This window comes from Phyllosticta citribraziliensis (genome assembly GCF_038025025.1).
Source record: "Phyllosticta citribraziliensis strain CPC 17464 chromosome Unknown J3D65scaffold_6, whole genome shotgun sequence".
Lineage (NCBI taxonomy): Eukaryota > Fungi > Ascomycota > Dothideomycetes > Botryosphaeriales > Phyllostictaceae > Phyllosticta > Phyllosticta citribraziliensis.
In genome coordinates this window covers 800,647-814,430 of record NW_027117343.1, presented here as the reverse complement: position 1 = coordinate 814,430, position 13,784 = coordinate 800,647, and the positions used below count along the sequence as shown (strand labels likewise).

The 13,784-nt window shown below is 56.4% G+C and overlaps 7 protein-coding genes across 7 annotated transcripts; 2 read left to right on the top strand and 5 right to left on the bottom strand.

The window, feature by feature from the left end:
* Positions 1 to 119: 119 nt before the first annotated feature.
* On the bottom strand, positions 120 to 857 carry J3D65DRAFT_603081 (uncharacterized protein; the record flags this gene model as incomplete). The annotated part of the gene is made up of 1 exon (XM_066798180.1): positions 120 to 857. One exon carries the CDS (start codon positions 855 to 857, stop codon positions 120 to 122), a length of 738 nt encoding a protein of 245 aa, XP_066655194.1.
* Positions 858 to 1,360: 503 nt separating this feature from the next.
* Positions 1,361 to 2,852, bottom strand: J3D65DRAFT_624196 (glutathione S-transferase). Its single transcript, XM_066800225.1, has one exon. It carries the CDS (start codon positions 2,733 to 2,735, stop codon positions 1,698 to 1,700), a length of 1,038 nt encoding a protein of 345 aa, XP_066655193.1. The 5' UTR covers positions 2,736 to 2,852; the 3' UTR covers positions 1,361 to 1,697.
* Positions 2,853 to 2,912: 60 nt separating this feature from the next.
* On the bottom strand, positions 2,913 to 5,247 carry J3D65DRAFT_362581 (uncharacterized protein). The gene is made up of 2 exons (XM_066795655.1): positions 4,928 to 5,247; positions 2,913 to 4,877 (listed from the first exon to the last, which is right to left on the bottom strand). Exons 1-2 carry the CDS (start codon positions 5,073 to 5,075, stop codon positions 3,091 to 3,093), a joined length of 1,935 nt encoding a protein of 644 aa, XP_066655192.1. The 5' UTR covers positions 5,076 to 5,247; the 3' UTR covers positions 2,913 to 3,090.
* A 2,137-nt stretch (positions 5,248 to 7,384) lies between these two features.
* J3D65DRAFT_645852 (Nitroreductase-like protein) lies at positions 7,385 to 8,055 on the top strand (the record flags this gene model as incomplete). Its single annotated transcript, XM_066802237.1, has 2 exons — positions 7,385 to 7,675; positions 7,738 to 8,055. 2 exons carry the CDS (start codon positions 7,385 to 7,387, stop codon positions 8,053 to 8,055), a joined length of 609 nt encoding a protein of 202 aa, XP_066655191.1.
* Positions 8,056 to 8,094: 39 nt separating this feature from the next.
* J3D65DRAFT_624190 (YjeF N-terminal domain-containing protein) lies at positions 8,095 to 9,254 on the bottom strand. The gene is made up of 5 exons (XM_066800224.1): positions 9,181 to 9,254; positions 9,025 to 9,133; positions 8,902 to 8,967; positions 8,423 to 8,843; positions 8,095 to 8,368 (listed from the first exon to the last, which is right to left on the bottom strand). Exons 1-5 carry the CDS (start codon positions 9,217 to 9,219, stop codon positions 8,266 to 8,268), a joined length of 738 nt encoding a protein of 245 aa, XP_066655190.1. The 5' UTR covers positions 9,220 to 9,254; the 3' UTR covers positions 8,095 to 8,265.
* Positions 9,255 to 9,567: 313 nt separating this feature from the next.
* Positions 9,568 to 10,954, top strand: J3D65DRAFT_624185 (ribosomal protein S16 domain-containing protein). The gene is made up of 4 exons (XM_066800223.1): positions 9,568 to 9,836; positions 9,915 to 9,949; positions 10,102 to 10,250; positions 10,393 to 10,954. The coding sequence occupies exons 1-4, from the start codon at positions 9,760 to 9,762 to the stop codon at positions 10,573 to 10,575; spliced, it is 444 nt and encodes a 147-aa protein (XP_066655189.1). The 5' UTR covers positions 9,568 to 9,759; the 3' UTR covers positions 10,576 to 10,954.
* A 732-nt stretch (positions 10,955 to 11,686) lies between these two features.
* Positions 11,687 to 13,770, bottom strand: J3D65DRAFT_362763 (transmembrane amino acid transporter protein-domain-containing protein). Its single transcript, XM_066795659.1, has 5 exons — positions 13,559 to 13,770; positions 13,420 to 13,499; positions 13,021 to 13,372; positions 12,743 to 12,971; positions 11,687 to 12,698 (listed from the first exon to the last, which is right to left on the bottom strand). The coding sequence occupies exons 1-5, from the start codon at positions 13,648 to 13,650 to the stop codon at positions 11,790 to 11,792; spliced, it is 1,662 nt and encodes a 553-aa protein (XP_066655188.1). The 5' UTR covers positions 13,651 to 13,770; the 3' UTR covers positions 11,687 to 11,789.
* Between the last annotated feature and the right edge of the window lie 14 nt (positions 13,771 to 13,784).

Here is a 13,784-nt window from a genome sequence, read left to right as displayed (position 1 = left end):
GCTCCACTCCACTCATGTCCGCGGTACCTCCTCGCCGCAGTGGGGATGGCGCATCACTTGTCCATGCACGCACAACAGCAGTCCTTCTCGCCGCGCTCGCCGTGCTGCGCGTCGGGCACCTAAGCCTCCTCGCTCTTCGCGTACGGCAGCTGGACGTCGCGCCTGGCGCGCCAAAAGGCGACGGCACCGTAGGCGGCGGTCGAGGTCCACAGCAGCAGGGCCGTCAGGTCGACCCAAACGGCGTTCTTCATGCGCTGGACGCCGGCGTCGCCCTCTGCGTCCTCGGAAATGTACATCTTGCCGAAGATGCCGAACAGCACCAGCCAGAGCAGCCACAGCGTCCAGTCCCACGCGAACAGCGTCGCGCTCTTGAACAGCGGGATCATGTAGATGAGGACCGTCAGCGCCGAGAGGCCGCCAACCGTCACGGCGTACACCCATTTCGAGTCGGCGTAGACGCCGGCCTTCTGTGCGGCGTGCAGGTCGCGCCCGTAGAGCCCGCACACGGTGAGCCCGATGACGAATTGCAAGAGGCGCGTGAAGATGCGCAGGTACAGGCCAAAGGTGCCGGAGCCGCTGTCGGCCTTGGGGAGTCTGCTGCCGAGGTTGAGCATGTTGGACTGGTTGTACGAGTGCTGGTAGGGATAAGAGTCGGTGGTGTGTGCTGGCGGAGGGGCCGTAGGTTGTTGATGTTGTTGAGAGTGCAGAGTGCTCGGGAAGGCGTGGTCGTGCTGGACGTAGTGCTCTTGGGATTGCTGGTCGAATTGCTTCTGGTACTGGCGCTTGTTGTACGCCTTTTTGCCCTGCTTGAAGGCGAACTTGAGGACGGGCTTGGCGAGAACTGCGGCTGTTGCCATGATGTTAGTCGCCGGCGACCTAGAAGTGAGACACGAGTGTTGGTGATTGCAAACAAATATAATACAGCTTCTGGGGGTCCGTGTCTTTCGAGCAAGCTCGCCGTGACGCTGGAGAGGAGTGGACTTACTTGTTTGGGAAAAAGTTGGTTGGAGATGGACCTTGTCAAAAGGTGAGTGCGCGGTGAAATGGATGATGGGATTGTCGAGAGTCGAGGTTGGGCGCAGTGTTTATGAATGGTCGCACGCGAGTGGCGGTCGAAGTGGACAATGTGATTGTCAAGACGAGGAGGAGGGGACAAGGCGGGGTGGGCCAAAAATGGGAGTCGCGACAAAGAGAGAGGACAAAGACGAGATGCCGCTCAAAGAGACGATTATTTCTTTATTACCGTGAGCGCCGTCGACAGGTCAACTGCCGGGGAAAAAGACTGAAGAGTGAGATGGGTGAGGAACGGATGGTGGCAGGTGTGGCGGGCACGAGGAAGATTTATAGCAGCTCGCACAGTGGTGGTGGTGGTGGTGGTGGTGGTCGCGAAGTCGGTCGGCATTCCTGAAACTGGCCTCCTCGAAGAATGATGGCGGCGGCAAAAGAGACAGGGCACCTTGACCCTTGCTCCCGCGCCCTCACGTCATGGGCCCCAATCCATTGGCTGCCACCAACTCCAACCGCCGACGGTGCTTCGAGAGCTGCAGCGCATGCCAAAATCCTCAATCGAAACATGTCGCCTTGTCGCAAGCCGTTTGTGTTTCGGATGAACGACTGGCTGTCGCTGTGCCGCTCTGGCTGGCCGTCGGTTCTGTAGCTACGCGCGCGGTTCCATTCAGCGCCTCGCCGTGCCACCTTCACGACGGCCCCATGCTCTGTTCCCGTCCATATTGACTCTTTGCAGATTGAAGCCTGGCCGCCTTTTTTGCCTTTCGCAACGCTTCTCGCATGCCTTCCCTTAGTGACTCTTCTTGCTCTCTGAACTGGGGGGTACGCTCCATTGCTTCAAGAAACCCCGTGTTGTATTTCGCCCGAATCTTCGTCCTCTCCAGCGCGTACTGGATCGCAGGTCGCTCCAAGATCCGCTTCCACCATGTTTTGATATTGGGAAATCGTTCCAAGTTGATCCCGGAATGGTACGCGACGTTGACCCAGCCAAAGACTGCAATGTCTGCCACGGAGAACTTGCCACCCCCACCGCCGACAAGATAGCTGCGCTCCTCACCAAGTGCCCTGTCCAAAACCCTGTACAAGCTCTCCGTCTCTTTGACAGGGTCCTTCATGGAAACGGCCTCGAGAGGGCTCTTCTGTCTGTAAAATTCCATGGCATTGCCTTGCATCTTTCCCAGATGAAGGTACTCCCACGCTAACCAAGTCTCGGTCTTTGCTCTTTCAGGAGCGCTGTCGAAAGATAGGTAATTGTCGCTGTCGAACAAGTGCTGAACGCAGGCCAGGAGATTGTCATGCTGAAGCTGGGCGTGCGGCACGCTCAACCCTCGACCTAGCGCCAGAATCTCGCGCTGCACAGCGCTTCTCGACGAGATCTGGGTGACAAAAATGCGAAAATATTTTTCTGGGTCGGATTCATCTTGCTTGAGCCGCTCGAGCTGCTTCCGAGCCTGCTTCGCGTCATGCTTTTCGCGGCTATCGCTGGGCGTTGCTGTCTGCAGCCTGCTCCGCACCTCGGGCATGACCCCTTCGATAATCTTGACCATGCCAGGAAGTCCATGTATCTCTTTCAGCTCCTCAAGCAGCATTGGCACTTGTTGGATCCGGGGCGTATCCCATTTCAGGTCGAGATGTTTGCGCATGCTTCTGGTGGATACCAGTGCCTCTGGTGTCGAGCAAAGCCGCTGCGCTGGCCCCAGCAGCCGAGGCAGCGTGCGGGAGAACATGATGTGGAAGATTCCTAGACAAGGCGCAAAGGATATGTAGGCATGTTGATTGTGAAGCTGGGAAGTCGAAAGGCCAGAGACGAAGATGTTTGGCCCTGGTCCGAGCGCAAATCCTAGGGCGGAATTAAGCAGCTGGCCACATCTTTTGGCTGTGCCGCTTACTTTGATCGCGCCGAGATGAATTCATGACCGCGTCGCCATCAAAATTGCGAGCACCTCGGGCCAATCGAAATAGCAAGTAGTTGCAAGCTCCAAATGCCCAGAAATGACAAACATCTTTTCATATTCAAATCCGAATTCCTGTCCGTAGACATACAATATTTACAAACGAAGAACACCCATCAGCTCCCATCTCTCAATACAAATACTCATTAGAGACATAAAGCGGCATCGAATCCTCCCACATACTGTCCGTCAGCATTGTCTTGTTCGAGCCATCCGCATTCATGCTCATGATCTGGCCATACGGCTGGAACGTGTCGTCGTAGACGGCGCACTCCTCACGGAAGCCGTACTCGCCGCTGTTGTAGAGGATACGACCATCTTGGGACCACACGGCGTGAGCGTCGTTGGCGCCGCTAGAAGTAAGAATACGCAATTCGCTGCCGTCCGGCCGGATGGTGCACACGTCAAAGTTGGTGGAGTTGGTCTTGCGCGTAAAGACGATGCTCTCGCCGTCGGGCGACCAGAAGGGGAGGTTGTCGGTTGCGTTCGTCAGGAAGCGCATGCTCTTGTCCGTCAGGTCGATGATGCGCAAGCCGTAGCGCACTCCCCACTCGCGGAAGACAATGTACCGCCCATCGGCCGAGTAGCTGGGGAAGCCAGAGTGCACCGTGCCGTCGGTTAGTGCCTCGTAGTAGGAGCCGTTGGACGTCGTACGGTAGACGCGCGCTTTTCCCGTGGCACGCGCCTGGAACCATGAGCCTAGACCAAAGGCAATCCACTCGCCGTCAGGGGACCAGGCGGGTTGGAAGGCACCAGCTAGGCCCTGGGTGACTAGCGAAGCGTTTACCTCGCCGGAGTACGTGTCAAAGACAAGCTTCATGTTCATTCCGTCAGGGTCCATGGTGACGACGGACGAATTGCCTAGTTGCTTCTGCGTGATGGCAAGTTTGCCCTGATTCGAAAGTTGCGGGAACACGTCGGTGAAGCGGTACTCCCAGTCGCCGTCCCAGCTGTAGAGCTTCTTCTCCATGGGGCGGATTGGCGTGAAGCTAGTCACTTCGTACACGACTTGCTTGCCATCAGGAGACCATGAGGGCGACCGCATCGAAGTCAACTTGTACGGAGTGGCGCCAGACGTGTAGTTGAGGCCTTCGTCGTTTCCAGCCTTGATGAGGTAGCCAATATTATCCTCGGAAATCCACTGCGGGTACATACTCAGAGCCGAGCCGGAAGTGTGTTGAATGCGGTCTTCGCCAGTAGCAAAGTCGACGGAGACAATCTGAGCATCGACAGTGTTGACATCCTCAGGACGGTGCGCGCCCCAAGTGTTCTCCCGCGTAATTTCGTAGAAGACGATGCGCTCGCCGTCGGGAGACCAGTTTGGTGAGCCGAGAGAGTAGCCAGACTTGGTAGCCACTTGACGAAAGTCGCTACCGTTGGGACGGATCGCGTAGACAGATAGCTCCTGAGTGTGCTCCCAGCCCGAACCGTTGCCGTGGCCAATCCACTGAGTATTGCGGTCCGAGGAAAAGGCAATCCACGCACCGTCGGGCGACCAGGCAGGGCGGAAGTGGCCGTCTGGTGACCATGACTCGCCGACCGTCTCAGGGGTGTTGGTCAGGTTGCGCGCCTCCCCTGTGGCAAGGTCCATGACCCAGATGTTGGACTTGTATCCGTTGGCCGTTGAGACGTACGCAAGTTGCTTCCCGTCGGGCGAAATGACTCCCGCATCCTCAAAAGAAGGAGTAGCCACAAGCTGCTCCAGTCCCGAACCGTTTGTTCTCACACGGTAAATATCCGAGTTGCCGTCACCATTGCGTTCGCTGGTGAAGATGACCCACTGGCCGTCTGGCGAGAAATGACCATGGTAGTCGAACGAGGAGCTGTTTCCCAGGAGCTTCCGAGCGTTGCTACCATCCGCGTCGGCAATGTAAAGTGTTGAGACACTTGGGGCGATCCGATTCATAAAGAAGACTCCTGTTGATAGACAATTAGCTCTGGAGAGATGATTGGCGTGAAGATCGTACCCTTCTTGCCCTCGGCAGGCAGACCGCGCGTAGAGTGAGATTTCCACTGGGTATCAAACTGGTTTGCCAGCTCATAATGCCCAAGGCGGGGAGCAGCAATGACACTGCTCGCGCCGAGGCCGAAGAGAGAGACGATGGATAACTTCATTTTTGGATTTTCCAGTGCAAAAACGACAAGTCTAGCGCCTCGAGGACGTAGGCATCAAAAGAAGGACGAGAATTTGACTGAATCATAGAAAGACTGCCATTTGGTGCTGTTTATATCCGGAATGCGGCAGCTGTATCAAAGGCCTCGGAAGGGTGGAGGCATGAGAATCTTTTGCCATCTCGGTCCTGCCCAGCCGAAGCTGGCTTTGCGAATAACACGGTACCTAGAGTCAGCGTCCTCGGTGTTTGTATATGAGGAGCGAAGTACAAGACTGAAATATCTCTCGGAGATCTAGGTGATGCTCGGAGTTAGGATGATAATCAACGCTTGGTCCTCCATCTGGTTCATTTTAAATCTTGGCAACACGGCCTCGAGACCACAACAGGTAGGTTGACGGTGCAAGCTTCGCTAAGCACTTTCTTGGCGTTGATGCGGATGCAGGTGAAAGGGACGGAACGGTGGATATTTTTGAGGAGAATTCCGAACGAATGGCAAAAGGTGGATTGGAGCGAGGTCCAGACAAACCCGTGGTGTTGAAAAGGCGAAATCGGCCGCAGCAAAAGAGAGCCTCGCTTCCGAACAGCAGGGGTCCCCGGCAGGGCCTTTGCACCCGCTGCACAAGGCCGGGTAAACAGACTGTTTGGACTTGAAAAAACATCAATATTTTGTGAAAATGTTACCAGTGTCAGTCGAATCCGTCTTTGGTCGATTTGTTTTTCAATTAGCCAGAATCGAGATCGAAATGGGCAAAACAGGCCACTATGGGATTTATGCTTGTTATGCTTAATGGTCTCGGACCATGCTGCGAGATTCATCCTCAGCCTCTTGTACGGATCAGTGCTGCTACATTGTGAGCCGCTATTGGAGTTCCTTGCGTGGGATCATGACGACGAAGAGACTCCTGTACGAAAAAGTCCGCGGCTATTCTGCATGTGATGATGCCACAATTGCGAGAGACAAGAGACTTGAGCGTGTGGAATTGACTTGTCGTTAGCGCAGTGTCCTCAAGATCGAAACTGGAATCCAAGCAAACGACAGTCAGCAGAAGGACCGCAGGTGTCAAACGCTTCACTGGCCTTGAAATTATCCCATTTCCTCCGAGTCTCAACATTCTCCAAGACCGTTGACTTACCATCCAACCGCCCATCTCCAGTGCAGTCGAATTTAGATTTCGACCTAGCCTTGTCAGATGGCGGCAACCGAAGCCACCTACGTTTGCCAGCGTCGGGAATTTCCCATCCCTTGTGTGCGCTTACTCCTGGCAAGCCTGCTAACCCCGGATTCTCCTACGACGACAGCGCCACGCTTACGAATCCACGCTGTGCTCCGCCTCCACTGCAACGAAGATGGGAAATACGTAGCAATTGTGTGCCTTGCTTGACCTACCTCCTTGCTTTCAACGATGGACCGAAATGGCGACATGGTCAAACGAGTGGCTTCCAGAGAAGGAGCTGAAGTCTGGAGGTCGTGAGAGGAGGCTGTTGTTGAGAATCGGACAGCGACTTTGGCAAAAGAGATTCAACTTCGCCAGTAGCCGGTCTCAAAAGCGACAAACAGAAAGAAGTCAATTTTGGACCAGCAGGAGCGGTCCCCAGCAGACACGGAACGACAGGAACCATCGCAACGTTCTGCCGTGTGTATCCCTGGACGATTCGAAGCGCCTCACAACGAAGCAAGACGGTACGGAAACCGTGGACGAAGGCACCAGGACCCCGCTGACAGCGACCTGGAGAGGGCGGGGCGGGACGATTCCGCTCCAAACAAAGCGACGTCAGACGATCGGATGTCGGATCGCGGCCGCTCCGCGTCGGATTTATCAGACAATACATGTCTTCAAGTAACAAACCCGTCCGTCTCGCCCTCAATACACCATCGCGGCCCTAAAGAGCGATTACAAAGACGTCGGAACTCGCGCCTGTCGTCGAGCGCGACTATGATTGATAAAAACAGAGGCGCGGACGAGGCGCCGTCGTTTCCAATGCCGCAGCCACGATTCCGTCTCGGTTGATTGGATACCGATTCGACGAGCTTCTTCACGGAACTTCCATCACGCAAGCCGACGGCTTTCTTTCAGCATACATTTGGCCTTGTCAAGAGGGAAAGTTTCAGGATACATGGCTGCCCCACCGCAAGCGGTGCTTAGGAAAGCCTTACCAATTCTCTCGCACGTCCGGGGAACAGGACTCGCGCCGCGGACATACAAAAGCTGCTGCTTCGGCGCCTCCAAAGTTACTTCTTCACACCGAGCTACCCCTCCAGCTTCCTCCTCCGTGATACCCCGCGCCTCGTCCTTTAGCACCTCCGCCGCCATGTCTGCCACCAAGAGCTTCATCGACGCCGTCAAGGAGCGCCGCACCTACTATGCTCTCAACAAGGAAGCCCCCATCTCCGACGACCGCATCGTCGACCTGGTCAACCAGACGGTGCTGTCGGTGCCCTCGTCGTTCAACAGCCAGAGCACCCGCGTCGTCGTCCTGCTCAAGGCCGAGCACGACAAGTTCTGGGAGTCGGTCAAGGAGGTCCTGAAGCCCCAGGTCCCCGCTGAGGCCTTTGCTGCCACCGAGAAGAAGCTCGACGGCTTCAAGGCCGGCTACGGCACCGTAAGAACCTCTCCCTCCCCGAGCCTTCAAATGACCAAGACTAACATCGTTTCTCCCCGCAGATCCTTTTCTACGAAGACCCCAAGCCCGTCCAGGAGCTGCAGCAAAAGTTTGCCCTCTACGCCCAGCACTTCCCCACCTGGAGCGAGCACACCTCGGCGATGCACCAGTTCACGCTCTGGGCCGGCCTCGAGGCCGAGGGCTTCGGCGCCAACCTCCAGCACTACAACCCCGTCATCGACCAAAAGGCGTCGAACGAGTGGAACATCCCCGCCGACTGGGCCCTGCGTGCCCAGCTGGTCTTTGGCGGCCGCGCCGGCGAGCCTGGCCCCAAGAACCAGCAGCCCCTCGAGGAGCGCGTCTTTGTCCACGGCAAATAGGCGCACAATTAGCATTGGAAGCGTTGGCGTTGAGGTTGTGTGATATATATGCGATTTAGCTGGGAATAGACAAGATTTGGGCGCGACGTCTCAAGACGAGGAATTGTTATTGTGTCTTCCATGAGCGTTAGATACAATATGAGCAACAAGAATTGCTTTTCAGACAAACAAAGTGGATTCATATGCTTCATGCGATCGTGCTCGTGACCTCTACAATTTCTGCCCGTCCACAGGCACCTCGACCACCTGATCAATGCCTTGGTACGGCGGGATATCTAGGCCATACTTTTCCGCGACGCTCGCGCTCAAGAACCTGGATCAGAATTAGTACCACGCAACTCCACATAAAGCCGGGGGCACGACATACCGGCCACCCAAAAAGTGCCTCCCCCTAAAGTGCTTAACCAGCGGCTTCGGCGCCGTCAAGCTAATCAGCGCACCAGGCATGAACCCCTTCCCAGGCCCATCCTTCGGCGGACCGCTCTCGATATCCCAACTGGACGGGGCATCGACAGCCAAGACGGGGACCTTGGTGTCGCGGAGGGCCTCGATGACGCGGGGGAAGGGCTCGCGCACCTCGCCCGAGAAGCTGAAGCCGAAAATGGCGTCGACGATCAAGTCAGACGCGCCCAGCGCGGCGTCGAAGTCGTTGGTGAAGGGCACCGACAGATCTTCGAGCTGCTTGCGCAGCCGCGCGTAGAGTTCGTTTTTGGACTGCTTGGGGAAGTAGATGGTTGGCTCGTAGCCGTAGTGGTGGAGGTGCCGTGCTGCGACGAGACCATCACCGCCTGCGAGAAAGCTGCGCGTGAGTTGTGTGCCATAAGGGCTCGTTTTGGGCATGCGTACCGTTGTTGCCCGGGCCGCAGGCGACGAGGATGCGTTTGCCTTTGCTGAGCGGGTGCAGTTTGTAGACTGGATTCCTTTTGTCAGTTTGAATGCTTTTGAAAAAACTTTGTCCATCAGACCTACCGGCTTGGGATACAGAGAGACCAGCGAGCTCCATCAGCTGATCAATGGAAAATGCCCCAGAGCTCATGAGCTCCTTGTCGAGCTCGGCGGCGTTTTTAGCAGAAAGAGTCTATAATGTCAGCATGAGTACTGGAGATGTGCGCAAACTGATCTTACCTTCAATGCCATCATGAGCTTCGTCGTAGTCCTGAACATGAGATGTCGAGCGAGAGAGTGCGCGTTGTCGTCGGGAGAGCTTCAAGCTGTCGGCCAGTTCAGTTGCGGGACCCATTACATCACCACCGCAGCACCTCACCGACCACCGGGGCACGCAGCTCACTCCCACCCGACGGCGCCGAGCAGCGCGGGACACGCAGCTCCGTCTCCCGTCGGTCAGTCGTAAAAGTCGCTGCATATGGCTCCAGCAATATTGGGTCAAGGAAAGCTCTTTGCTGCTCTCCCTATAGATTTACAGATGCCTGTGAATTCTTCTGAGATTTTCTACTCAAACATGACTCAAATGGCCCTAAAAAAGCAGATTGATGCTCCCTGCTTGCTCCAATTCGGTCTTGTTGGTGCAACGACTTTTGCTACCAGGAAGTCTCCCTCGGTCCCGTCGTCCCCGGCGCACCGCACGTCCATCAAACGAAACCACCGCAACGACCTCCGCGGCCCACCCCATCAACGACCTGACGGGAGCGACCTCACCGGACCAACTCGCCGCGAGCCATCTTCTCTCCCGACAACACCGCCGCCATGGTCCTCAAGATCCGGCTCGCGCGCTTCGGCAAGCGCCACCAGCCAATCTACAATATCGTCGTGGCCCACGCGCGGTGCGTCCTCTGTCTCTCTGCGACTACAAAAAAGTTGTCCGCGGTCGTTGTTAATGCATGCTGACGGGACATTGATAGGACTGCGCGCAACAGCAAGCCCCTCGAGGTCCTCGGTACGCAATTTATTCTCGCAGCACCTACGAAGCATTGAGCCGGAGAACGTCGCGGCACGCATGTGTCGATGAGACACCGGCACACTCACCACACCACCTACTACACGCCCAACCGAATATCCTACCACATACTGATCAAGCCACTGCTATAGGCACATACGACCCGATCCCCAAGAAGCCCATGGCCGGCGACGCCGAGACGCGCGCCTTCAAGGACATCAAGCTGGACCGGCTGCGCGCGCAGTACTGGCTGGGTGTAGGCGCGCAACCAACGGACACCATGTGGCGGTTACTCTCGATGGTCCGTCCGTCCGTTCCAAACCATACACATACTTACACAACCCCACCCACATCCCTCTCTCTCCTCGCCGTGGCGAACTCCATGCTGCACAGCGTCGCCGTCTACGCTGCAAGCCATACGCTAACAGCCATGCCCCCCATAGGTCGGTATCCTCGAGCCACGCTACCGCATCCAGGAAATCGCGGCGCATATGCGCGAGAAGGAGGCACAGGAGAAGAAAGACGCCAAGGAGGCGGAGCGCAAGGAGAAGGAGCGGAAGAAGCAGGAGGAGGAGACCGTGGTGCCCGTCGTCAAGTACGACGCGTTTGGGCCGATTGCCGATTAAATGCGAGAGATTTTGTGAATATGAGGGGTGTGCTGCTTCTTCTTGTGAGGTAGAGAGAAGGGAGGGAGAGGGAGAGGGAGAAAAACGGGGAAAAGATGTGGGCATTGGATTGGCGTTTGGGATGGATGGGAGGAAAACACAACGACAGATATTGATTCGATTCAGGTACAGTTGGGAAGACATGCACGCCTGCAGCGCAATATCACAGCTCATTCAATTCGATTATTACAATCGATGGAATAGCATCTTACCAAACCTTCACAACACCCAGCCCATCCCCAAAGCATCTCCGTTCGTCTCTCAGCTCTGAACCAACCCATGCAAGAGTATTTATCAATTCGTCTCTCTCTTCTACACTACACGCATTCTCACCCCTCACCCCCTTCCCACTACATCCAAACCCACCAAACGCAAAGGAAGCCTCCGCAAACACAAAACGCCACTACAGCCCCACCGCCCAAGCAGAAACGCCCAAAACGACCCATGCTACATTATCGAGAAAGAAAAGGACATATCCTTAACGACGAGAAACAGTGCGGCGGAAAGATGACGCGGCGTACCTCCGCTCCATTGCTACCACTTGGATGGGTGGGAAGAGCAAGATGAGGAATTAAAGGATAGGAGAGAGGACAAGAAGGCGGCGTGAGATGGAGTAGTAAGTGACGCACCGGCCCGTCCTCCTTGTGTTCTTTCTTCCAGCGGTGCGCGATTGGATGCTGCCGCTCTGCCTTTCTGCTGCTGCGATTTCATTCAAGTCGATTCGTTCGCCTGGAGGGCAGACGGACTGACCGTAGAAAGAGACAGGGATGACGGTCGATGGTCGACGAGCTCTAGAAGTCTTGAAGGAGTCGGGGAGCGATGATGCGAGGCGGGTGGGTAGTTGGATGAGGGTAAGAGTGGGGTGCGGCGTGGATGCGTTGAGTTGCGCTGGACTGCAGAAATGGCAAGCTGAATACGTAGGTACATGCACCTGTGTACCTTGCTTTTTGGTTTACGTTCTAGACGCATGTCTGACAGCCAGCGAAACGCGCGTGCAAGCGCCCGACGAGGGGAAAAGCGACAAGAAGCGCAAAGGAAAGCGGGAAAGATGCAATATTTCCAGCGAGTAAAAGGAACCAGGAGAGCAACAACAAAGGCAACCAAAAAAAGCAGCAGTCTTTTTCTAAAACAGCACGAGGCGAGGTACTCGAGGTAAATAGGTAGGTGGTAGTCTATCAATGCGCCGCGATCAAAAATGTATTGGTCGCCAAGCACACCACCATGACGACGATGCCGTAGATGGCCAAGGCGCCGGCCAGACGCCGCAGCAGACCGCGCCGCCACTGCCGCGTCCGCCTTGTCAGACTGCCCACGCTGCGCTCCAGGAACCCGCTGCCAGCCAAGGCGCCGTCGGCGTGATCGCCGGCACCCGCGCCGCTACTGCTGCCGCTGCTGCCGCTGGCGTTGCGATGCGCATCGACATCGTCGTAGTCGTCGTAGGCCTCCTCGTCGTCCTCGTCCTTGAGCAGGCGCTGGTGGTGCGGCGAGTCCGGGGAGGAGATCTTGTAGTAGAAGATGCCGGGCAGGATGAAGCTGATGGCCGTGGAGCCCGTCGAGCCGACGTATGCGAGCACCTTTTCGAGCGAAGAGACCGTCATGGCGACGACGTAGCTGAGAATGATGATGACGGTCGTGATGACGGCGAAGCGTAGCTCGCTCATGGGTTCCGCCTTCGGCGGCTGAAGCGGCGAGCCCCCCACGCCACCGTTGCTGGGTTTGGGCGGTCCTAGAAGTGGTGCTGAGAGATGCTGGTTGCTGCGCGAGGGCGAGGGCGATGCGGTGCGCCGGTTCGAGTTGCGGATCGGTCTCCAGGAAATGACGGCCTCAACTGATGCCCGGCAAGGGTGGACTTGTAGAGGGTAGGAGAACATGACGAGAATGACAATGGCAAGGCGGCCGATCGTCGACGAGGCCGAGGGCTCGTACATGGACACAATGTTGCCCGTGACGTGGTCGCCGTAGGAGAGGTAGCCAGTGATTCCAACCAGAATATAGAGGACGCACGCCATGCCGATGCTGGCGCCGACGACAGCGGTCGTGCGGAAGTGGGAGTTGTCGAAGATTTCGTTGAGGATGGAGAACATCTAGGAGAGTTAGATTTGATAGATAGGTCGGCTTCAGTACTCACGTTTTGGTGGCATGTATATGCAAAAACTATGACGGGAAATACTGAGAGTGCCGCAACGGGACCATTCCAGGCCAAGACGCGGATATCACCACGTTCGTCCATGGTGTCACCCTTGATAAAGTGCGCCAGGACCAATATTACCAGATAGCTGATGGAAACGAGGGCGATGATGCTGGTGTACTTGAGCGAGTCGATCCGACGGAGGTACGAGAGTGGGATAACAATCAGCCTTGTCAAACGTTAGCCAGGCCCTCAATATGACCAGTCTGTCAACCCACATGAAGGCAGTTATCCAAAATTGACGGTCAATCAGAAATCCGGGCACATTGCCCTGACTAAATCCCTTGACGACTCCCGGCATCAGGTCCCCGATGATGATGAGGTAGCTGACTCCCACGCCAAAACATTTTATGGCAATCGCGGCATCGAACACGACGGCGGCATTGGGGTAGGTGATTTTGGATAGGGCGGCGAACGAGGAATTTCCGCGCTCGAGGTATTTGGCGCATCGAGTTTGAAGATAGAGTCCAAAGCCGGCAGTCAAGCCTGCCCATATTATGACAATGACACCGAGCAGGATGCCCATCTGCGAGAGGGCATGGGGCATGGCCAGTAGGCCAGCGCCGAGGACTGGGCACGTTAGAATATAGTCTTCACTTGGATAGCGACAAGCTCACTGGTGTTGACCAAGTTGATGACGCTGCTGGCCCATGTCGCTTGGCCGATGAAGCCGACATCTTTTCCTCCGCGTCGGCCGCTGTCGGGCAGTGTCAGTCTTGTTCCTTGTCGCGCTCAACGGGCAAAGAGTCGACATACCGTCGGGCTCTGACGGACGCGGCGCTGGCAGGTCTTGCCTCGTGGTCGGATGGATCCGCGCCTATGGCGGAGTAATGCGCGGTGACGGCCATGGTGGAGAGGTGCGGTGGTTGCTCTGGGGTCGCTGAGCTGAGGCTGGAAGTCAACGGGCTGGGTGGAGCGGGCGGCAGCAAGCGTCGCGGGCCTCACTATCGACTCATCAAGGAGAGAGAAGAGTGAGAGTGGG